This window comes from Sinohyriopsis cumingii, chromosome 9 (genome assembly GCF_028554795.1).
Source record: "Sinohyriopsis cumingii isolate HCF-2022 chromosome 9, ASM2855479v2, whole genome shotgun sequence".
In the NCBI taxonomy this organism is placed as follows: Eukaryota; Metazoa; Mollusca; class Bivalvia; order Unionida; family Unionidae; genus Sinohyriopsis; species Sinohyriopsis cumingii.
This window is the reverse complement of record NC_142969.1, coordinates 44205416-44231652: the sequence shown is the minus strand read 5'-3', so window position 1 is coordinate 44231652 and position 26237 is coordinate 44205416. Positions and strand designations below refer to the sequence as shown.

Below are 26237 nucleotides of genomic sequence, written 5' to 3'. Positions count from 1 at the left end.
TCTACATATAAGTACAAATAAACCTACCAATTATCTCAGGTAACCTACACATAAAATACAAATAAACCTACCAATTATCTCAGTTAATCTACACATAAATAAAAACAAGTCTACCAAATTATCTCAGCTAATCTACATATAAATACAAATAAACCTACCAATTATCTCATTTAATCTACATATAAATACAAATAAACCTACCAATTATCTCATTTAACCTACATATAAATACAAATAAACCTACCAATTATCTCATTTAATCTACATATAAATACAAATAAACCTACCAATTATCTCATTTAACCTACATATAAATACAAATAAGCCTACCAATTATCTCAGGTAATCTACATATCAAATACAAATAAGCCTACCAATTATCTCAGGTAATCTACATATAAAAGACAAATAAACCTACCAATTATCTCAGTTAATCTACATATAAATACAAATAAGCCTACCAATTATCTCATTTAATCTACATACAAATACAAATAAGCCTACCAATTATCTCAGTTAATCTACATATAAATACAAACAAGCCTACAAAATTATCTCGGGTAATCTACATATAAATGAAAATAAGCCAACCAATTATCTCTGATAACCTACATATTAATACAAATAAGCCTACCAAATTACCACAGGCAATCTACATTTGATAAAAATAAACCTGTCAAATTACCTTAAGTGGGTTTTTGCTTAATTGTGAATCGTCTGACTATATGTCCCCGTTTGTTGTACCCTCCTACCAATTTCAACAACGGTATTCTTTATTGTGATACAAAGTGCACAGAACTTCGTCAATTTATTCACTGATTTATAATTTCTAACCTGGATGTGACCATCATGACCCTAACACTGGCATTCTCTGTATCTTTCATGCTTGGTGGACTTTCCATACTAACAAAGCACCATGTTGCATACACTATGGGCAAGTTGATCTCAGACAACATCGTGACTTAGTTCATCCTATTCAGTAACTGCCAGATAATTCCGTAAATTATGGTAATGCTGAGAGTTTAGTAACTGTCATTCTTTTCCTTTGCTTGATTTGACATTGTAAATATCGGAAGCAGACAACACATTATTTTCCTTCTACATACATACATGTGTAGTTGTGCATACACAACTCACCGAAAAAGGACTTGTCCAGGAACTGGAAATGTATCTCGAGCATGGCCGTTATTTATATTTAAAACTTCTGTCAAGCATGAAACTTACAGACGATGACAGTGTTGGGGCCCTCCTTGTCACAGTCAGGTTAGAAATTATAAATCACTGAATCAAATGAGTAAGTTCTGTGCATTTCTAAATTATAATTTTTGTTAATGAAATTGGCAGGCAGGTACAAACAAAGGAGGACTTATAGTCAGACTATATGTTTTTGTATATAAAAAACAGTCCAAGTCCATAAAGTTTCAAAATGTGTAAAACACTGAGATATTGCTGTAATGGCTTCAAAATCTAATTAGGATATCTGCTCATGTCCTGATAAAGTACATACAAATTTCATGACTTTAAGTCGGGTTGCTTTTGTGTTATCATACTAATATGGATTCGGGACAGACTTACAGACTTGTCACATATACCATCACTGCAAAAGATCCAACTTCTGCCGTCATATAAAAGAAATTAAAAAATTATCATGTTTGAACTGTATTTGTTTAGTTCATATACAGACACTATTATATTTTTTTTCTGGTTATATTCAGACATGACAAAATAGCAAGAGCTTACAGCCTTTATGCCATGTTCCATGCAGAGTGGCAATTCATGTTTGATATCAAACACTGGTACACAGCACTGAGTGTTGTCAGAAAACTTGGCTGTACAGTAGTCAAACAGCTGCTGGTCTACATTGTACATTACATCTAACAGACGTTAAGGAAACAAGCTTTTATTCTAGATTCATCTGCATGCATATGAAGCTATTGTGAAATACAAATCTTGTAAATTTTGTACAAATTATGCTCCGATCTCTATGACAGACATTATGGTTGTCAGATCTGCACTATTTTCATTTGGAATCAACAAGATATCAAAAAACATCTTCTGCTGGAAACTGTATATGACTCTGTATTGGAGAAGTAATTATAACAACATTTACAAGATGGCTTCCACAGTGGCCATAATGAGTATCAGACTAGCACCATTTCCATTTAGTAATAACCAGACGTAAGTATTTGCATGAAAACACAATACTGGTATGACCAGCCATCTTGAAGAAGTAGCTATAACAAAATTTTCAAGATGGCTGCTACAGCAGCAACTATAATGGAAGTCACACCATTTTCATTTAACACCAACCCCAAATCATAAGAAGTCTTTCAGTGAAAACCTGATACTCATATAGTTATTCATTCAGAAGCAGTGATAACAAGATTGAACAGTACAATTTTCATTTATGACCAACATGCATCATTATAAGTCATTTAGTAAAAAGCCAAGACTGAGATGATCTAATCAGATGTAGTGATGACAACATTTTCAAGATGGCCACTAAGATGCTCATACTGGTTGTTGTTACAGGGTTTAACGCCATTTTTCTGCACAAGATAGGCTATACATGGCAACCAGTATAAATAGTCGAGGAAGAACCAGGGAAAACCCCTGAAAGAACCAACCACCAACGAGAAGCTACTGGTAAGCTTTCTCATGTACCCACACTGGCCGAGCCTGAGACACAAAACCATGCAGGTGAGATGGCAGTGATCCGTTATAGTGAGCGCTTTAGACTGCTCGGCCGATGGTCATATTGGATCTGCAAGCTGCAATTTCGATTTAGGACCAACTAGATATCACAAATCCATTCAGAAGTAGCAATAACAAGATTTTCAAGATGGCCACTGTTTTGGCCATATTGGACATTAGATTGGCACCATTTTCATGGATGATGAACTAGATATCAGAAGAAGTCTTTCAGCAAATATTCCAAGAAGATACCACTTTCCAATGAGGAGGAATAGCTAGTTTTTCAAGCTGGCTACAATGACAACCAGTACTATCTTAACTGAGGACCAACTAAACAAGAAGTCATTTAGTTAAAAACCCATGCTGATACAACCCTCCATTCAGGAGGAACAGTGATAAGAAGAATTTCAAGATGGTGGATGTAGTGGCCATATTGGATGTTCAAGTAACACCGTAATAATGCAAAAAGAAAGTACTCTTTGAGCAACATTGATTGGAATCAACTTTTCAAGATACCTGTCAACTTTGTACACTCATTGAAACAACAACTTTGAGATTGCAAACACTTTTAATTTACGTTTCTTGGAAAACTGGGAGATCTGATAGTCTTCTGACTCATTTAACTAGTTGTTGTTGTTTTGGGGTTTAATGCCATTTTTCAGCACATGATAGGCTATACACGGCAGCCAGTATTAATGGTGGAGGAAGAACCCGGGAAAACCCCGGAAAGAACCACCGACCCACGAGAAGCTGCTGACAAGCTTTCTCACATACCCACACTGGCTGAATCCGAGGCCCGAACCCACGCAGCCAGAGGTGAGATGGCAGTGACCGTAACGGAGAGTGCTTTAGACCACTTGGCCACTCGGGGCCCCCATTTAACTAGTAGGTCTTGTGGAGAAAACTGCAGTACCCGGGCCTCGGACTACAGCTATTTCAGGCCCTGATCGACCCTATCTAATATCCTTTAGCCTGCAGGTACCCTCATCAGGATGCACCCAATTTCATGAGTGCAAGTAAACCTGGGTCTAAGATATTGCTGGAACTTCAAATATCACTTGTGCACAAAATGAGGTCACAATGGCCTTGTTTCAGTAGCATTAAGTTATTTTCTTTGCAATGCAATCACATGTAAATTTTCTTAAATGTTGAAAAAATATTGTAAGTTAATGATGGTGTAATGAAAAAGACTAAAGATGAAAGAGTGCTGTTGTTGTTGTTGTGGGGTTTAACACCATTTTTCAGCACATGATAGGCTATGCATGGCGGCCAGTATTAATGGTGGAGGAAGAACCCAGAAAAACCCTGGGAAGAACCACCGACCCAAGAGAAGCTACTGGCAGCTTTCTCACATACCCACATTGGCCGAATCCTAGACTCAAACCTACGCAGACAGAGGTGAGATGGCAGTGATCCGTAACGGAGAGCACTTTAGACCACTCGGGGCCCCATGAAAGAGTGCAATATTCAGAATACAGAAATCCAAAATAACATCATTTCTGGTACACCATAATATTTTAGTTATTGGTAACTAATTATTTTATGAGCTACGGAACAAGTCCATGTGTGGTGGTATATTAAATACCATATTTAAAAGAATGAAGGTAGTTCACTGGCTGAAAATGAATAAGGAAAAAATGAAACTTTCCAGAGAATCCTGAGTAAAGGATCATTGTATGTATTAGTTGGCTTGAAACGAAACCATGTTTATTTTATCACTGTTGCCACAAAGGTATGACTGGAATGAAAAACACTGAAATCTCATTGGGCTGGATTTTTTTACACTGGGCACCTAAAAAGGAATTTTTGATAAAAACAAGGAAAGCAGTACTTTATTTTCTAGACATTTCCTCACTGGTAGCTCATTCACAAGATGCAAGTGTGCTTTTCCAATCTTGCCAAAAAAACTTGACAACTACTTTGGATTTTAGTTTCAATCATAAACCCCTTCCACCCCCCCCCCCCAATTAAAACCAATAAATTTAGCTTTAATTAACATAAATATGATAGCAAGGATACGCCTCAAACAATGGTTTGTGTAGGGTAATACTGGATTTTTACATTGCACTTCCTCATCATTCTTATAACAACATTGACGTCTTTCAAGGCCACGTCTCTTGAACCTGTAAGGAGAAAAAGATCAGTTGCAAATAGTGATTTATGTATTTCTGCTCTGCTTTCTTTAAACGGTAAAGATAGATAAGATGATGTACATAACTTCATTGTCAAGAAGTGGAGTTCTGGTTTACAGCCATGTGTAATATATAATTTTTTGTGTGCTGCCATGTGTATTTTGCTGAGGAAATGTATAGTCAATTTATTGTTAAATGCCTTGAATGGGAGAGCAGAAAGGTTTTTCAGCTCCGTATTTAATAAGCTGATATTTTAAGGAGAAACTTAGAAACAAATAATGCCAATGAGACTTTGAGAAAGTCAGCAGTTTTCGGGGTGGGGGTGGGGGGCAGATCTTTACTTGCTTCACATCCCAACGTAGTCATTGTAGCTAATGTTAATGAAGTTGATGCTGCTTGGAAAGTCTGAGAGACCTTTTAGTTTTCTCCTGACATGTGAATGAGTGTATAAAACATATTGAATGAAAGGGTGGAGGTTAAATGTCAATAATGGAAAAATAAGTGCAGCAACTGTCCAAGTGTACAATATCAATATTGACGACAGGTATAGTGTGCAAAATACACAAGCTAAACAACACTGTACGGATGTAAATCACGAATGATGAAACTGGCAATGGCATGATTGATAGCTGTGGCTCTTGGTTATAAAGATTTTGTATTTAGTCTGTGCAACTAGCATGCATGCAACTGTTGGCTGCATAGCTCCCAACCCCAGAGTACAAAAATAATGACTGCTTATGACAAGAATACTGATTTTCAGCAACAAATACTGATCTTTAAAACTGCATTTGTATCTATTCACAAAATCTACAACCATCATTAACTCTTTAATGTCCAAAATGTATTTGTTGTACTCTTGCACCTTCTGAATAGGCACCCTGTTCCAATATACTCTCTTTGACACATGCTGTTTATTACAGCCTTTTCCTCGCCTTGTTTTTTCAATCATTACTGATTCCAATGTACCATTTTACACTGATGATCTGAATTCTGTGCGAATTATGTGCGATTTCTTTTACTGAACTGTTTTCGTTCTAGCATGAGTAATTCTTTGCGATTTTTATGTCTGGAAAAAGTGTGAGAAATAAATTGCCAGCATCACAATCAACTGTACAGCAAAGTTCATTTCTAAATAAACTACATCCAGAATCTTTCTGGTATTTATAAACATTGTCAGTTCAGCCTGTGTTGTTGATGATGAAGCAGCAAGCTGATGTTTATCAGCTTTTTAATGCCATTTAATGTTATAGCATAGCTGCCAACCCTCCAGGCTCACATTTAGTGAAAATAGGGATACATTTTTTAGAATTTTAACATGAATTTTTGAAGCGATCTTCAAGTCCGGGAAAATTTGTCAGAATAAATGTTCAGCATGGTTTCCAGCTGATAAAGGTAGATTGTGTTCAACAAAAAAACTCACAAACAATGCTTCAGCATTGGTAGCTTGCAGGTCTTCCGTCAATGGCTTAAAATATTCCAGAGCTGAAATCTGCTGCAAGTTCTTAATTTTCCCAACCTATGTGCTTTTTGATACCAATGTTCTTCTTCATATCATCTCTGCCACCATGCCCAATGCTAAAATTTGTGGCACACTGCATGCAAAAGGCATGATGTATAATGGTGTTTGATGGCTGAATGCACGGGTAATTTTTGGTATATTCCAAACTAAACTTCACTTTTTGTGCAATACATTTCTTTTTCCTTGTTGGTCAAGACATTTTCAAGATGCGATGCCGAATGGTAATTCAAATGAGTGTTTGTGGCGCATACGCGAAGCAAAATTCCGGTTAGGGCCCAGTATCTCTCAAAAGCATTTATAAAACCTTTCTTTTACGTATAGATTAAAATATGCTAAAATGCTTGCTACTGGGCCAACTGTACCAATCAGCTAAAGTTCCGCTAATATTGTGACCAGCAGTACCGGGCCGTTTTGGCAACTGCCGATATCACGACTAGCGGTTAATGGCAAATCTGTTATTTTATTAATGATTTAAAATAATTGAGAGTTGAGGAATTTGTGATTTTTTTTATATGCGGTGTGAATCCACGAATCGCTGAAAAAGTCTGGAAATTCAAGCCAAAATCGTGAGGGTAGGCAGCTATGTCATAGGTCCCTTCATGCCCAACAATCACAATTACAATATTTGTAAAATGCAAAGTTTTTCCTTTACTAGATGGTTTAAACATGACGGCATAATTGTCATTCCAGTTCCATTTTCTTTTCTTTGCTGGAGAAAATTCTGATTCTTCTGTTTTCCTTAGATACAGCAATTACTTTGTCCAGAATTTATTTGAACTATTGAAAATTATTACAAAATTGGAATATAAGGTATTTGGAAAATTGGTTGGACTGAATATTTAGGCCACTTATGGAATGTCTAGTGCAGCTCTGTAAATAAGGACTAATTTTATGTAAAATGTCCAGAATCTCACAGTATACAACTTTACATTTAGTTATGTCACCCCTAACATATCCCTGCCACCATTATGTTCTTTGTTCTTGCAGCCATATTGCTAAAAATGTTACAAAAACCAGGTGTTTGGGGGAAAAAGCCAACATATGTAATGCTGTAAGAAGACATAGCTAGTAATATCCATGATTTTCTAGCTTCTTTGTGAAACATTTTCCATTTAAAATGAGTGTGAATGTGAAAACAGTACAAGAAATATAATTTAATTTCATGTCTAAACACTGACAGAGTACCATTTAAACCTTCTTGTAACTCATGTCCAATGCAGACTGCACCGACTCAGATCAGCTATTGCATAGAGCACTCGCAGATCTGGGTCTATGAAGTGTCTCTGGAGTAATCAGTAGATCAACCAACACAGAGCCTGATCCGCCAGTGCATTATGTAATGGCAGATCAGGGTGTATGTTGTTATCAATTGGACTCGACATGTAAGTGATGATATATAGCAACTCTTTCAAATTCTACACTCTGCATAAACAAGTTGAGAAAAATACTGCAGTTACAAATCATTCTGGATGCAATGATATAAAAAGTTTGCTTACATATATTACCCTGATCAAGCAAGGAATTGTTTTTAAAAAAAAATATTATTGTATGCTGATGATTTATTTAGAATATCAGTGGTAATCAAAAACTCGTATTAATCCAACTTTAAGCAAACAGAATTTGGCAGTGTTACTTACTTATCTGGAGGTTTTAGAGTTTTTTGCAGAATGCTGAATAAAGCCTTCATTGTGGTTTGTTGGCTATCACAAGCTGAATCAACCAGTGCCTGGGTAGCCAGTTCCCACTGTTTTCTTCCTGATAAATTGGAACGGTAGGACTTTCTGGACTGGAAAAACTTTCGTCTTACTCTAGCACGAGTTAGTGCCAATTTTGCTGTTCGGAGATCATCTTGTCTAAAAGTATATATCAACGTTATTAATAATCAATGTACAAAGTGAAAAAAGAATAATGTAATTGCACTTTCTGAAGATGCCATCGCGAAAGGTAAATGAAATACATTCCCCTTCAAATTTAGTGTAAAAAAGAGTCCCTCAAAGGTACTGTCCAAAATGAATTTCCAGATTATTCAAGATAACACCATTTCTTTTTAACAGCAGAATATTGAAATCATGTATGATATTCTTCAGCAATAAGATTTTCAAAATTAGATGCAGTGGATGCAAGATGTTATTAAATGTTGTGAATTTCATGACCCTCATTAAAAATTAAGACAATAAACACCATTATCAATGATAAAATTAATATATAAAAGTTTCATTCACAAAATTTGATCATGAATTTATTCATGCTTTATAAACAGGGACCTATTTTGGGGTATTTTTGATAAGAAACCAGAGGAAATCAATAATTGCATAGCTCATCTCTACTTTTACTGGTCTCTAGCAGCCACAGTAAACCTTATTATGCAGAAAATAATTTCAGATTTAAGTTATCTTGCCCCTTTTCTATATAAATGTTTTAAGCAATCATTCTTTTTAATATCTGAACTTTTAATCAATTTACACAATATAGCCAATATTGTGCTGACATAGTGTGTAACCACCTACCTACACACCCACCCACCTATCTACTGTGACACTGTATCACAATATACAATGCATAGAAACTCTAATGGAAAATTTACCAGTGAATAAACAAATTTATTCCTACCTCCATCTGTGTTGGTCAGAAAGGATCTTCTGAGAAGCTAGGATGTATACAAGTCTATCATGAATGAATCAATGTAAAATGTTGGTCAAAGTGACCATCTTTTGTTTTAGGGGTGAAATCAAAGCAGATGCATCTAGTTATCAAGTTTCATAATTGGAACATAAGGAATACACAAGAAATGAACACAAAATGTTAAGAACATCACTGAGTCCTCCTTTGGCATAAAAGGATGTATATATTATTAACTCATTCGGCCCCAATCCTGCCTGTACGCGTGATGAGGCTGTAGCATCAAGGTCATTTAAGATACACTAAAGTGGGTGGTATTACAAAAAAGCAGACACACATAGCTCTACAATGATACCAAAAAAATCTAAGTTCTAGTTGCACTACAAAATACAGAGGGAAAAACCTCATTTTTTGGACCCAATTTTTTCCACCCAAAATTTGCTCGTGGTCGGGATGCGATTTTGTGTCCAGATTTTAGACCTTTTGGCCTCAGATCTAAGGCAGACTGATCTGAACTGCACACAGACAGGTGAACCTTGCAAAAACTAGGATAAGGTGGGCATTTGGAATAAAGAGTGGTCTCCATATGAAAATGATGGGTCCATTTTTAAATCAAATTTTTACCCTTCTGCTCATGCGCAAGCAAAATAACCAATGGAAAATGATGTTTCTAATACAACTAGGCATTAGTCTCATGGAAAATCTGTTGAAGGCCGATGTATAACAATATATTCAGAAATAGACCCCAAAATGTCTTTCCTACTCGCATTTCTGGTGAAAACGACAAAAACCTCTGGGGCCGAATGAGTTAATAATAAGCATCTGAGCATGAAGTTACGTATGTAGGTTGGTATGCCTATGACATGCCAAAAATTCATCATGAGATAAATACTAAAAGTTAACCAAAGCCAGTAAAGATGAAAAATAACTAATGAACATCACACTCAGAATCAGTAAAGCAGAAAATGTGGTTATTACTGACCTACTACTAAAATGATGGAGTAGTACTCAAAAAGATGCATTTCCAAACTTCATTATTCTATCTTGTTTACAGTGTATACAATGCATGAAAACCTATATGGCCATGAGCTAAGACAGTAAAATGTGAAATATAGGTCACAGTAACCATTTTTTGGTATGGGTATGGTACAAGAGCTGTATAATCAATTAGTTTACTTATTACAACATGAACAGTATAAACATCAAACTGAAGCAGAGAAATGTGAAATATGGGTCACAGTGACCTACATATAAGCTGTGAGTACAGTATTCATCAAGATGTATCCTCTTGCAAATGTCTCATGATTCCAGTTATAGCAGTCAAGTTGATAAAACACCAATGTGGCGATGAGCTTCATGCAAAAACTGAACCCAAGCCAGCAAGATGTTGAATGTAGGTCACAATGACCTTCTATTGTTGCAAGGGTGTAGTAAAAATAAGAATGCATACAATCACCTAATTGATAATTCTGGCAAATCAGTGCCTGAAACTTAACATCAGTGAAGCACAGTGACCTACTTCCAGAGTGAGGGGTTATTACTCATCAAAATGCATCCCCCACCAACTTCCATGAATTATATATATCTTAATTAAATTTAAAAGTATATCAGTCATGTTCAGCCTTTAATATATCTGATATCCTGTTGAATTTACAATCTCCAACTAGAACCTCCCACACACAAGCTCATACACACATGAAGCTATTCACTTTTTCATACACAGGATGCTAAAAATTTGGTTGTCACTAGCTAATTACAAAAGACTTAACACAAGTCAGCAAAAAATAAAGGGTATTGTCCTCAAAGAAATGCATTCTATCATCTAGTTTCATTATTCTAATATGATCAAATCTTAAAAAATGAACCTGAAACACACACACACACACACAAAGACAGAAACATAAAAAATAGATCAGTGAAATTCTTTCGTGATGAGGTTTTATTAAACCCCAGGATGAATTACGCCACCAACTTTCATGAATCAAAGTATAACTAGTGTCATGTGGTCAGAAATATGATAATCATACTTCATTGTTCTAAGTGATTGTTTCTGCCTGTAAGCAGAGTTGCCAACACCCCAGACTCGCAATCAGTGAAAAGAGGGATACAAGTTAGTGAATTTTGAGCACAGATAGTGAAACATTATACCATGACACTAGCTTCATCAACTTTGATGATGGTCAGTACTGCATTATATGAAAATCCCAAAATAAAAATAAAACATATTATTTACACTATTACATGTACAAATTTATCTGCATCCAAATTTACTGATATACACAGACTTCCTGCTATTTTTCATAGTATGATGCTGTGGCAGACTTTAACTTCCTTAATTGGGTGATGTTAAATTTGTTTTCAAAACAGTTCAGGCTTCTTGCCTGCTGATTAATCTTGGCAACTAAATCTGTTGCAAATTTTCAGCACTGAAGGAGGCACTTAAGTTTGTCTTATTTTTCTGAACAATAGGAAATACTCTTTCACAGTCATTGTTGCTGATCTCCAACTGAGAAAGGCAGATTATATCCAACAAGAAAATTCACAATGCTTCAGCACTGGTAGCTTGCAGGACTCAAGTAGGTGGTTTAACGTACTCCAGTGCTGAAATATGATGTGGGTGCTCTTGATTTTCCCCAATATCTAGATGCTTTTTGCTATAAGTGTGCTTTTTCACATCGTTCTGCCACATGCCCACATATATATTATTATATATTACACCTCTCCTTCGATAACTCGTGCACAACAGGGTCAACAAACATAGGCCGCACTAAAAGTAAGGCGCAAGTTACTGAGGAACCTCCATAAATTGGAAAAAAATCGCTTTGACATCGAGAAAACCTCGTGTGTGGGGGGAGGAAGCAGCATTAAGGAACTGGGCTATTTATTGACTGAATCTTCATTTTACAATCACGTCGATAATAATTTTTAATAACGTGCTTTTTCTAATGAAGTTGTTCGTTATTCTGTTTAAATAGCATTTATTTTCAAAATGTCCAACATATGAAAGATCGCTCCAACTGGTTTCAACAACCGTCATGTGTACGCAAAAAAATGTGTATTACGTCACTGCTTTTTGTTTTCTTGATGAGTCTGGTTCCTGTAGTGGTGTTTAATATTATCCTGCCAAATTGGGAGTCCCAAGAGCAGGGAACTAGACTAACTGTTGATACACCACCAAATAAGATTCTTTTTTTTAAAACGCAACATTTAGTTCGTGTGAAAATCGTCTGCATCGAAATTCAATTTTTGTATTGTTCAGTTAGTACAATACTGATGTCGTGATTTCACTGGAAGTAATAATGAAACTTCTTATTATCCTTGAGGATATCTCTAAGTGCCAGTTCAAAATTTCTCTGAAACTCGCTTGCCGCCAATGGAACGTATCTGTGAAATCAAGCTCTTTATTTTATGAAGTATTCATTTCGCTTGGCTGCCTTGTTATCTTTGATCACAGTTATGAAAGAGTCGGTTAATTTAAGGTAGTTTATGTAGCGTACACAATAACATTTATAAGTGTTTGATTGATCAAATGAAGTGAGTACACCCGACATACGACCGGGGCCGCTAGATTTTAAGTTTGTTGGAATGCATATCTTTTCCCTTAGAGTGTAGCTTAAGTACAAAACAGACGAAGCTGATTAAGAATTCGGGAATTCATGATTTTTTTGCATGCTGCGTGAATCCATGAATTGCTATTGAGTCATGAAATTTAAGCCAAAATCATGAGGGTTGGCAGGTCTGCTTTATGGTTTTGTGGGGTTTTTCAGCAAATGATAGGCTATGCAAGACAGTCAGTAAACTTGAGGAAGATCCGGCCAAATCCTCGGGAAGAGCAACCAACCCACAGTAAGCTACTGGAAAGCTTAGTCACTTACCAGGTCAAGACCCAAACCCACAATGACTGAGGTGGGATGTCAGTGGCATGCAAAGACAAGTGCCTTAGACCACTCGGCTACATAGGCCCACTTTGTTTCTAAGTGAAACAGGTTTACATCATTCTTTACTAAGTGTGTGGTTTACACAGCAAAAATTAAAGTAAAAACGTTAATACAACATAAATTGTATTGACACTCCAACAAGATGATGCCCATCTTGTTGGAGTGTCAATACAACTAATACATGCCGGCCTTAATGTTGATCTCATGATCAAAGCATTTCTGTACAACTTAAGACCTTGACCCTAAGGTCAAAGAGGAGAGCATGGTGTCATGCAAAAATGATTTATATCATATACAATGAAGATCCATGAAGGGTTTGGAAATAAAAGCAAAAGAATAACATTACCCAAAACCTAAATGGAAAGCTTTGTCACATACCAGGTCAAGACTCAAACCCACACTGACTGAGGTGGGATGTCAGGGTTTGGAAATAAAAGCAAAAGAAAAACATCACCCAAAACCTTTATATGATTGTGACCTTGACCCCAAGGTCAAAAGGTAGAGCTAGCAAGTCAGAATGTAATGTCTTAGCTTCATAATAATTCAGCAAACTGTGATGAAATCCAGCAAGGAAACTGCTTATGCATATATAAAAAAATGAAAACATTTAAAACAAAACCTTCATTAAAATGTTCTATTACTGCAACCTTGACCCCAAAATAAAAAATGGCAAGTATGCATGCCACTGACTGACAGCCTTAACTTGTAGATGATTAATCTCAAGAATGAAGAAAATCCAAAAGGGGTTTAGGAATATGAGCAAATGAAAAAACTTTAAACAAAACCAAAGTGCAAATTTTCTATGACTGACCTTGTCCACCTCTCAAAGATGGTTACCACATAGGACAATTTATGCATCAATTTGTTTAATGTCTACCTGGCAGATATGGCAGAGAACAGTTGTGAACAGAGGGTACCACCATGTCACTGCAATGAAGTGTGGAGATGAATATAATATTAAAGAAGTTGACATTAAATGGGTTGTATGGTGTAATGTACAGCGAAAGCTTTGTGTTTGGTTATGCATCATTATTATACTTACTCATCTTCCTCATTGGCCTCCTCATCAGATGAAGCAATAAACCAATATGGTTGCCATGGTAGCATATCACAGTCATCACTGTCTTCATCTGAACTACTCAGACCTAATGTAATGAAACAAATGCTTTAAATAGACACACAAACCACCCGACAGACCATATATGAGTGCGTGTGTGTAAAGACAGCCAGATGGAGAGACAGACAGAAAGATTTTTTTCATCATCTTTCCATGAAAGCTGGATTCACCAGGGAGCAAAGAAAGTTACCCTAATGTAATGTGATCAGGTAATGTATTATCAAGTAAAATATGGCCTATTTTTTAGCAGCAAGTAGTACTCTTCAGGTTAAATCCAACAATCACATTTTACATGCTTCAAATATTTTTGTATACATCTCTCAAAACAACATAAAAAATCTTCAAATGAAGCCACTGGAAGAGGTATAAAAATTTGAGGTAACTGTCAATTATTTTTTTTTCTCATTTAAAGGTATTCCTCAACATTAATACATCCATGAAATTTTGCACAAGACTACTTTCCAAAATATGACTTTATATGTAAAAGATTTTATATAAAATCTGAACAAGCATTGCATTCACTGATTCTGCCCACAAGACAAATTAATAATCAGACCTGCCAACCCTGACGAGTCTGCCTCAGTAAGGCAGTTTAATTTTTTCCGCAAGATTGACCAGTTTTCAGTAAGATGTAACAAAATATCAGTAACTGCCACCGTAAAGCTGGAAAACATAATTAAAAGTTTGATGCATGGATGATAAACATTATGTTCAACTGAAAAGTTTGTGAAGTACACAGACTTTATTTACCACTAGTACAGTTGCACAGTCTCTAGTTCTAAACCCTATGCAGCTCAAAGGCTTGTTGCCTTCTCTATACTTGACGTAATTCTTGGAAATTATTTTCCATTTCACATGACAACAAAAATCATATCTCCCACCATGATACATACTCAATAAATGTAATTGTGTCCTTTCCAGCTTTTATTCACAAGAATCTAAATTTCCTTTTTATTCTTCTGTGTTAATTGTCATTACTTATCTAGAAGCTTATTTTCCCTTTCGTCTTAAAGCATATATCGCTTTCTGGATGCCAATTTTAAGAATTCTAAAATTAACAGTTTGATCATACAGACGCTTTGCATGAACAAATAGGTGCAGTTGAAAGCATCTGGGGTGCTGCTGCAAAGTTAGTCTGGTTCCCTGACTAATTTCACTAATTCAAAGATGAAACCCAGATCCAAATAAAACACGGATGAACCAATTATCCAGACTTTTCAGCAATGATCATTTTTTCGTAGTTTTTGCTAGTATGCCTAAGTCCATATTTTAAGGGTAATTTTCGTAAGACTTGTAGCAAAATTGTAAGAGTTGGCAGGTCTGAGTTATACCCCACAAGACAGGTTTACATCAAGTCTTGCCATCTAATGAGACACAAAGGTGTATGGTAAAATATATTTCCAAAAACACAGCAACTAAAATAGTGTTGGAATGATAAAGACAGACTGGTCGGCCAATAACAGTATTCAATTTTATGCCTCAACAATACAAATATATCTAGCTGATGCAAACTACAGGTTCCTAAAACTTTGATCACTATACAAAAAAAAAAAAAAAAATCTTTAGGTTGAATTCATTGCCACTGACCTCAATACCGCTGCTACTGCTGCCAGAAAAAAAGTAAACCACACATCAATATTTGCCTGAACAGGGTAGACAAAAACATGCAATCAGTCTCCTTTTATTTCTTTAAATTAAAAAAAAAGATTAATTATAAAATTTTCACAATCAGAGTAATTTCTTACCTGTACACAAATAATCATGATTATGAATTTTCCTTTTCACATAGTGTCCATAGTAATCAACAGCACTCTGTCTTTTTAATTTCTGCTTTATGTCATCCTCAGACAGAATATTTTGCACTTTCCTTGGTTGAATAAGAGTGACAGATGAATCAAACGAAGATACTGTCCTGACTTTTGAACATGTCTTTGATTTAACTGTTACAGTAGATTTCGGTACCTTTGTTTGAACTACAGTTCGACTTGTCAGTGTTTTTACAGAGTCTGTGACAGTTGTCTCTGATGCAGAGGGTGAGGAAGATGTAACTGTAGCTGTCACAGTGCTTGGCACAATTGTAATCAATGGAGTCTTGGGGACTTCATGTGTCACAGGAGATTCCACAGTTGTGGTTATAGGGAGTATGGAGGGCACAGATGGGGATAAAAATGGCACAATAGGAGTGGTCACCGTCACATTTGGAGGCCCAACTTGCGAAAACTGAGAACGTGGACTTGAAGGCAGGCTTGGGTATGGCGGGGGAGCTGTGTGGGGTATAAAGGGAGGTCGCAGAAAATGATGAAAGCCCAAAAATTCTGGAGGAAGCAAAGTCCCTGCTGGTAACCCTGAATGGATCCTGGGGAGACCCTCAGGGCGAAGAAAGGCACCATCTAGTGGAATCTGAGAAGATTTGGCCAGCTGCTGAAGGGTATGTTCCAGGACTGATGGATCTGCCAATGGAGGCAGCTGTAGATTTAATGGTGAAACGTTTCCAAGATTCAAACCCTGCAGGTTTAAGTTTGGTCCCACATTGCTGTGTACTGTTGTGTTTGTTGTTGTAGCAGAAACTGTAATTGGATGAGATATAGATACAGAAGTTGATGCTGTGGTACAGTTTACACTTAGTGAATTCCCTCCCAATCCAGGAGAATTAGCATTATTAAAACCATGGGAAGGAGACTGCGACTGAGATGAGGTAGACGAAGATTCTTGGTTCTTTTTCAATTTGTCCTTGATCTTATTTTGAGCTATTTTAGTCTGCAAACTAGTCATTGTCCTTGAACTTTTCACTTTTCCTTTCACTTTTGTTTCCACTTTTGGCCTGATTTTTTCCAGCTTCTCTGCTAGTTCTGGATACATTTTGGCCAGAGTGGACTGTCCGCTACTATCTGCTGGAGATCTGGCCCCAGCCTGGTGATATGGTGAAAATGTATGGCTGTTTGTGTTCACACAACTTGACGGAGATGAGATTGAATTTTGTAAGGAATTTGAATGATTCAATTTTTCTGGGGGTTCATTTACAGGGGGATCAGCTGGGAAAGCATAGGGATCTTCGGGGTCATCAACAGATGACTCCTTGTCAAACCCTACCTGTGGCTTGAAATCTGACAGTCTGGCCTTATTTTTTGTTGGAAAAAACAATCTGTTTTCTGTGGGCACTGTTGACTTGGGGGAACCAATGCCCATGTCTTTTTCTTTCTCCCTCTCCTTCTTTGGCTTTCTCTCCTTCTTTGGCAACATGCCAAGTACCTGCATGTGATTATTGCAGTACCTGAAAACATGGAAAGGAAAATATGTCACTTTTATTGCAAGTGGTCTATTACAGTTTATTTTCATCTTAATTACAAATGGAAAGGTGTGACATTATCTGAAATGATGAGAAATTAACTATCTTTAGCTTGTTGGACACAAACTAAAAACACAACATTATTTTCCACCACATAGATTTATCAATGTCACTAGTATGACCTAATTTCTTGTTAAAACTGATTAAGTATAAATAATGCAAACTTTCATTTAAATGAAAAAAAAATAAAGGTGCAGTGTTGCAAACAGAGCATAGGATCACTAATTAAACATAATATTTAGCCTTAAACCTTTACCCTTGAGCACACCACAGGTACACTTTGCATTCCTATAAAAGGAAAAAAAAAAAAAACAATTTTCGTTTGGTGCACACATTACGTAAATGTCATTAAGAACTTCTTCACATCAACTTCCACATCAAATTACTATCTAAACAGCCAAAGGCAATCCCAATTTTCTGTTGGTTATTCATTTCAAATAAAAAGACAAGGTTGGCAATTGAAATAAACAATTTATGTATGTATGTATGTATGTATGTATGTGTGTGTGTGTGTGTGTGTGTGTATGTATGCATGTATGGTGTATGTGTGTGTGTGAGTGTATGTATGTATGTATATATATGTATGCATGCATGTATGTATATGTATGTATGCATGCATGTATGTATGTATGATGTATGTATGTATGGTGTATGTATGTATGCATGCATGTGTGTATATGCATGTATGTATGGTGCATGTGTGTATGTATGTATATATGTATGTACGTACATATTTATGTATGTATATGATCAGCACAATGCCACCTCAATTGTTCAGTTTGTTCTATAAGGAATCTCCCTCTCTACTGATGGATTTGATTTTCAGAAACATGTTTGTGAAGTGTTCATTCCACATACTTTATCATATATATATATATCATATATATATATATATAGATATCATGTTTAGTTAGTGTATGAAATCCACTGTTCAGAAACAAATTACTGTCTGGAAGCTTTGGTTGAATTAATAACAAAAAAAATTCTAAAGGAAGAAACTTGCTAACATACATATGGTACTTCAGAATTTAATCGTTTTAAATGTGCAAAATAATTCAATTCAGAATCTTATTATACAAAAAATGGTATGCAAGGGATGAAGACTGAAGTTAAATTCAAAGAGGAAATTCCATATTGAAGGTCTTTAAGGTAAGAAGGTAGCTGAACATTGAATATTTGTATGGGTAACTGCGCTTCACAAAATTTGTACTACAATAATGTTAACATCCACTGAAATGATTGTGCTGTGCAGATGGTAAAGTTGGAAGGCAGAACTTCCAGAAACAAATGAGATTTTGCAATTTGATTACTACACTACTACTGGCTCAACTAATTGTCACTGTCTTTTATAACTGTGCATATCGCCAGATTTGGAAGACAGAAAGACAGTGTCCCCTATCCTTGCGATTCTACATGCATCAATGAAAGTACACAGCAGCGTGTGGAACTACCAGTGTACCACAGTACACTTTTCTGATGGCATGTACCACAGCACATTTTCACTGTACAGGTACTTCAGTATTTCCATCGGTAAAGCAGTACAGAAATTCCTGAGTAATCTTGTTTTGAATTTAATGATAGTAACAGCTTATTCACATGACAAAATAACTAAAAAACTTATTATTAAATTTAACAAAAACGATTGTATTTGTATCAAATTATTTTTGAATATCACAGATATAATTCTTTGTAAGATTCTCTCATCTCAACATGGCAGATAAATGGAATGTTAGAAAAGATGTTCAGGCCAAAACCAAATTACTGAAAAAATTTCTAATTAAATTAACAAAAACAGAAGTCGCTTTTATCTAGTTATTTACTAGCATATATATGTGTTAAGTATGTGCATTCCATTGTAAGACTGCAAATAATATGAAGATTTTCAAGAAAGCAGTTGTTTCTGTTTGAAGTTTTATATAATTTCTCAAGTCCAAAATATATTTATGCATTTGTTGAGTCAGTGTCTTTAATGTTTATTGGTGCTCTCTAATAAATATCTTGCACCCCACTCAAACTTTCCATGCTTACTATGTCATTAGCATAACTAGTAAATTGTAGGCTTCAGTGTCAACACTTCCCATTTTTGTCAACAAGTTCTCTCATGTCGGGTGTAAGATCTAATGTAAGCTTAATCATCCCACTTTAGTTATAGCTTTTAGATTACACATTATATAATAATTAACATACGTGTAGCTAATTCATCTATTATAAATCTTATACTATAAGGTACTGACAATTCATATGGTCCGAGTTATACCAAAGACTTATAAAAATGGTTCAACAGCTGCCTCGCTAGACACTCAGCATGAAGAGGTTAGTGTTAGGACTGGTCGACCTGGTGTCAGGATTATGTGACTGGGCGTCTGCAGCATGATGCCAGTGCTAGACATCACTATAAACTACCACAGTGCAGACATCATAGCAATGTGACTGAAATTTTTTTTAAAGCTGTTTAAAATCCAAATCACACATACAGCCTTATTTTAAAGCTGTCCAAAATGATTGATTATAAAGCCTATATTCTACGTTTAATCAAAATCAGATTGCAAATGTGTCTTCCAGAGGTAACAAGTCATGTAGAATCTATGTTGGGGTTTGTACCAAGACAAGGAAATTCCAGTCAAGGGGTTATATTATTTGTCTCCCCATGACTGGGATTTCCTTGTCTCAGTCCAAACCCCAATGTAGATTACTTTTCTCACACAATATTTTCCTTTAAAGTAAAAAGAATTCTTCACTAGTGTTCACGTCCAATGTTTACATGTCGTGCATGAATATAAATATGTTAATGAGGGCTGTGGTGTGACCATTGTGTCTGAAGTAGACAGTTTATACACATGAGCAAAGAAAACTAACAACATAAAATGTCGCATAGTAATGAGGTATTATCACATTTAATATATGGATGTTATATGAAATTGACAATAAGTAATTGATATTTATTACAAGAAACTTTTATTTTCTTCAGTTCCAATTTTGAAAAGTTACACTGTAAATAATAAAACGATATTGGCTACTTAGCTCTACTGTAGTTATACTTAGTACAAGCTGTAACGAAGAGTACCATCTTGCTTTAGATTATTAATGGGTAATTAGAGATCTGTGTCACTATCACATATAACTATTCTTTTCTGTGGAGGAGGTGAAACTGTGACATATTTGTGTTGTCCTTAATACTGATTGTAAAATTACCCCTCCCACGTGTATAAATAGATCCTCCAAAAACGGACTCTAGCGGTTAACTATGTGCTGAACTTTCAAGTTCACAGATTCGCTGAACATTTATTTTTCTGTCCTGGAAATATGGCAAGTGCTACAGTGAAATTTGCTTATGGACTAATGTGTTGACGGATAAATGATTCCTTCTGGCTGGTAAGTGCATTATTTGTCATTAAATATTGTTGGTATATTTTTGATTCAACTGCGGCACAATCAATATGCTTAACAAAATTAGAATAAAGCATGTTTTATATAAAACTTTTCTGGCTATTACTAAGTTTTCCATAGTTGTTAAGAGAGTTGGGAGGCTATGAAGTGTATAGGTCTATAGTCTATATGCATGGATCAGTGTTTCCTGTTAAAGTTCATTTCACACAGCATTGAGAATTTTATCCTATCTGTTCCCAGATAAAATAGTTTGCTGAAATTTCAAAGAAAACATTACCTTTGAAGCACTGACTGTTATGAAAATGCACTAATCAAATGGAAAAAAATCAGTCTCAATCACGCAATACAATTATTTGATGTTGCCGCCACAAAAAGAAACGGGCATTTGTTTGGTTCTCCAAATCTGGCCTTTAGCTGTGACATCAATAATGCATGCACCTTTCATCAAAGAAAGCCGACTACAATCTTCAATAAAAACAAAGAACCTTTATTCAAAGAAGTCAGTACCAAACTTAAATAAAAGCAATGTAATTTGATGGATTTGTTTCATTTTTAAACACTACTGGAACATGTCTACTGTGCCGTGAAAGTTTCTTTTTTGCAGGGGGAAAAACTTTTACGCTTACAAATGCTACATTTATATTCTCCCTCCTCTCTCTCACTCACACACATTAAGAATACTTATCATACAATTTCACTTTCAACAAATTTCTGTCTTTCTGCATTCATGTTTTTCTATCACCAACAAACATGTCTCCACAGTTTCTGCCCATGAAGATTTTAGCTTTTATTTCCTTTACATGTATAAAAAATTAATGATTGCGAATTACACTTAAATTTCTAATTTTTTTAAAAATCAAAATTTGCTACTGAAACATCTTAACCTGAAAACAACTTGTGTACTGAGGAACTGTCAGGTAAAGTATAAACTGAAGCAGAATGACTTCTATTACAGAAGAAACTTTCAAGTTTTGGCAATACAAAATATAAGAGAAACAATTTAGTCATGCTTTGTATTTATTTTGCAATATTTATCCTTTCTTACAAAATGTACTTCTTTGTGACAGTTGTCCTTGCGTTGTAGTAACCCCTCTAATGACTCGTTGGCATGGCGATGTGTGGTCTATGTGGTTCTCCCTTTTAAATGCAATGATTCCGTGAGTTTGCAAAAGGTCAAGATGGACCTCTTTACTCCACTCGACAGACTCGTCCATCCTGGCCACAATTCATGCAGAAATGAAAAATTACATGAAATGTACCACAGGTCAGTTTTCGTACACATATACATTCCCAGGATATACCAACTTTGCAACTTCCGGGGCAACAAGTGCATAACCTGAGAAAGAATTCAAACCCAAACAACAGTTTTGATTAAACACGGTTATCTCAGTGACCCAGCTTTGTGAACTATACACCTTCATCGAAGATGTATCCACACTCCGAGTTTGGCAACAATAGTTTTGTTAACGTACGAGTTACATACCATATTGGAAGATCCAACGTGAAGAAGGATTAATTGACTGACAAAAGTTCTAGAGACAAAGTGAATCCCATTCCATGTAATGATGATCATAACAAATTAGGAAAGAACATGCAAATTTATGAATTAAATCGCTTAATTCACACACGAAAGCACCAAGCTCAGTTTTGGTAATGTCTCTGCAAATATTTTACTGGAATGCTTTTCAGTGTTAAAGTCAGTGTGTCCTGCAGAGGAACACAATGTTCTGTAATAGGAAATAAAAGCACATAATTATACTGAAGTGAAATAAACATACTTACTCCCTCTCTTCATGTTGTGGGATAGGCTGAGTACAAGTTTGTTTGCTGGACTTGGCCACATAGGCGCATCTCCTGAATGGGGCTGTGGGGTCTTCCAAAATGTGTCGCACACAAAATGCGTAACCATTTAGTCGACGCTGGTTACAAACCTTGGAGCTGAATGAACACAATGGCTTGTTGTCAACAGTGGAAAAATGGATGTTCTTTCCCTCATACATAGCCACTAAGGACCTTCTCTGAGGTTTCCATCGAAACCTGCGATGAACACAAAATCATATTACCTTTCAAGTGATGCAGATTTATAACAAAGAAAACAATCATCAGTATGTTTTATCCAAGCATTTCCATTTTACTTTAATTCACCCAAATACATTTACACTGAGAAAGGCTTTAACTGGATTTTTAGTTACATGACCCCTTTGACTGGAAAGTGGTGGTCACTTCACCTCTCTTTGAGAGTTGACTGCAACAAACACTGAATGTCATGCATAAATTAATCATTGGATAGAGATAAGGATCAATAATCAAACTTTTACTGCATTAATGCTCACATAAGCTATATACATGCAAGTAGATGTGTTTAAAGTATACATAACAATTTTTGACTTGGATGTGATTATGGTACAGTCTCCTGTCCAATAAAGGATGGCCATATTGCCAATCTCTCCACAAAGTGGGACTGCAGCAAGCATCAATATGGCAGGAAGCATCCCACACCACATAAAGCAAAATTAAATGCTTTATTATATGAAAGTTTAACATTTGTTTCCAGTGAGATGTTAATATGCCACTTTCAACAACATAATTTAATCATATTGATCATCTGAGTATAAACCAATAAGAAGACTGGTTCATTCAACTACTCAACTGACTTGACATTTGTTCCTACCACTCCTTAACATTTGCAACTCTTTTGCATACACATGCATTACACTGCACTGTTAATGTTTTCCATACACATCATGTCACAATACAAAAGGACCTTTATTCTCTATATTCTTTTCACCTACATTTCAAATAAAATGTATATTAATAGTATTAAGAGATCAGACATTGGACTGGGTACAAGCTCATAGTAAATGGAATATTTTCACCAATATGAATATTGACAACATACAAGAGACCATTTGCAAAAGGATTGTTTATATTGCTGTATTAAATATTTAACACAAATGTAATCAAAATGACTCTTATGCCCATGAAATAAGTTGCTACTTTCTTGTATTGCTATAACTTCTTTTAACAATATGCTTGCATACATCACTGTATTAAAAACCATACACACTCTTGCCACTAAAATTATACATAAAGAACTAAACAAACTGATAAAAATCGCTCTCACCACCAATATATACAATAGGTTTGATATGGCTGTAAAAACCTGCACACTAGTTAAGCCTTTCTGAATGTTGAATCACTATCTATTTATTGTCAGGATTCATATGTCGCAACCATTTCTTATGCTTTGCCTTCTTCTTATAAGCATGTCCCCTCATACACAAAAACAAGCAAGCACAACGATTTTCCCTTTCAAATATGTAGGTTTTGAAAGTGGTCGACAGTTTGTTCATATTTTTTAGTTTTCGAGTTTTGTTCCTAACTTGGTCTACTAAACTGACCACATTCTGAACAGCAGATTTAGTTATTTTCACAGACCCAAAATATGAAGACCCATAAATTGTGCACAATCATGCTGTAGTCCAACTAAAATGGCTAATTCAAAACATATTCAGCTCGAAACATGAATATTCAATGCATAAAAATATTCACCATGAAAATTCCTTGATGACATTACTCGTTTCGATTTCTAGAAAAACAAGAAACAGATAAGGATATTTTCTACCTTTGATTTTTCTCGAAATAACCTCCCTCATTGACCTGGCATGGGCCATTATCCCCCCGTTTTTTCATTTCTAGAATTAACTCTGAATCAAAAGAATCCAATTTATATATGTAAGCATACTGGTTTAACAACACATCTACTAATCTTGGCTACATACAGTGCCTTTGAAAAGTTGTTCCAAAAGTGTAAACACTGCAATAACTGTAGAAGGCAAAGCTACAAATTTAAGTTCCTTAAGATAATAGAAAAAGATGTTACAATTCTTTAAAAGGTTTATAAGACAGAGGATAAAGGAAGAAAATACAAATTCCTTAAAGAGTCGAAATTTCTTGTATGAACTTTAAACAAGAAGATAACCCCTTCCAAATAAAAGTAAGCATATATTCCTAGAACGTAAAGATGTTAAAATCCATAAAAATACAGGGTCACATTTTGTTACATAAAACACATTACTTTAAAAAATTTAAAGATTTTTCTCTGGAGGTAGGTAAACTACATGATCTGTTTGGGGTCAATAAATCGGTTTAAAATGAAATCTGCTCGATTCATTTCTGTTCTGATGTTTTGATCGTTCAAACCGATTGTCCGTCTTTCATATGATGTTCAATATACATCCAATGTTTTGTGAAAATTCAGAATTCACTTATTTACTTAGCCCTCTGTTTGATAACGATAGTTTGGATTTCCGGAACCGCTCCTCGACCACTTTGCTTCCAAAAATAATCTGCTCTGTCCTAGTTTTAGCGGGGACGGTATTTTCTTAATCTTACCTATATGAGATTACGTGGGCATATTTGTTTGTAAAGTCACAATTTTTTTATAGAAATTACTAAATGCTCTCTATCAATATGGCTGCCAAACCACTGCGTGTTGTTTAGCCTATTTTAATTAGGAAGGACACACAATTGTCAATAGGTGAAATGCGGTCACTACTATACTTGTGTATAGCCGTACGACCATATTGAAAATAATTGTTATGTATGATCCTTACGTAGGTAATAAAATATCATAAATTAATAAAAGATGCAAGGTTGATTTTAATCAAACATATTATTTTATTTATTAAGTCATGCTGCAAAGTAACGCGGAGTCATCTTCAACATTACTCCGCCTAACTAAAACCCACATACTCCCTCTTGTAAAACAACAACAACACCCGATTTATCACCGAATCAGCCATTTTGGCTCACTTTTTTCACACGTTTAAGAATGCAACCATATTAATTCTCTCACGCAAATTAATAAAGAACAGTTTTCATACACTGTTTGGAAGTGGAAGTAGTACCGGAGAGCCAGACTGCGAGGCCCTTGAGCGAGTACCTGCAAACCCTACACATGAAACCTTTTGATCGGCTGGCTAAAAATAGTAACATTGCCATGTTGATACCTCACTATTTTAACGCTGAATTTCACTTGAAAATCATCAATTAAATTTGTTATAAATTTTACAGTAAGTAGAAAAGACATTTTATATTAGTACCATGTAGGTTTCTTTATTATATATACTGCCAATTTGAGAAAAAAATAAATTATAATTGCTGAATTCGAATAGTCAATTCACGGCCCAAGTGGTTCTCCAACTACAACCGCTGTTTCGGATTTCTGATTGGCTATAGAGTTAGAGAGTCTTGGTATCCTGTGTTTTGATTGGCTAGCCCCTCAGCACCTGCTTACGGCCTGGTCCGACCAAACAAAGATTGCTCATAACGAATTGTACCGTTAGGGAATGATACAGATGTATATACAAGCCCACATGTACAAAACTAAACATGTATTCAATAATGTTAGCAGATTCGAAGAGCAAAATGCATTGGAAAAGTCACTAGACTGTCAGCGATAAAATCCTATCACAGGACTGCC

General features: G+C 35.5%; 1 protein-coding gene across 2 annotated transcripts in view; it reads right to left on the bottom strand.

The window, feature by feature from the left end:
• The window catches only part of LOC149791657 (uncharacterized), a 54228-nt gene extending 28962 nt beyond the window's left edge, over positions 1 to 25266 (bottom strand). Inside the window, exons 1-7 of one of the 2 annotated variants that reach the window (XM_089970211.1) lie at positions 25148 to 25266; positions 22535 to 22789; positions 15765 to 17290; positions 13945 to 14047; positions 7983 to 8198; positions 4714 to 4817; positions 1741 to 1874 (exon numbers count right to left, since the gene is read on the bottom strand). In XM_089970211.1, coding sequence (XP_089826337.1) covers positions 1741 to 1874; positions 4714 to 4817; positions 7983 to 8198; positions 13945 to 14047; positions 15765 to 17290; positions 22535 to 22752 — 2301 coding nt within the window. In that variant the 5' untranslated portion in view covers positions 22753 to 22789; positions 25148 to 25266. Of the gene's footprint in view, positions 1 to 1740; positions 1875 to 4713; positions 4818 to 7982; positions 8199 to 13944; positions 14048 to 15764; positions 17291 to 22534; positions 22790 to 25028 lie in introns of both variants that reach the window. The other variant, XM_089970212.1, reaches the window with a different exon arrangement.
• Between the last annotated feature and the right edge of the window lie 971 nt (positions 25267 to 26237).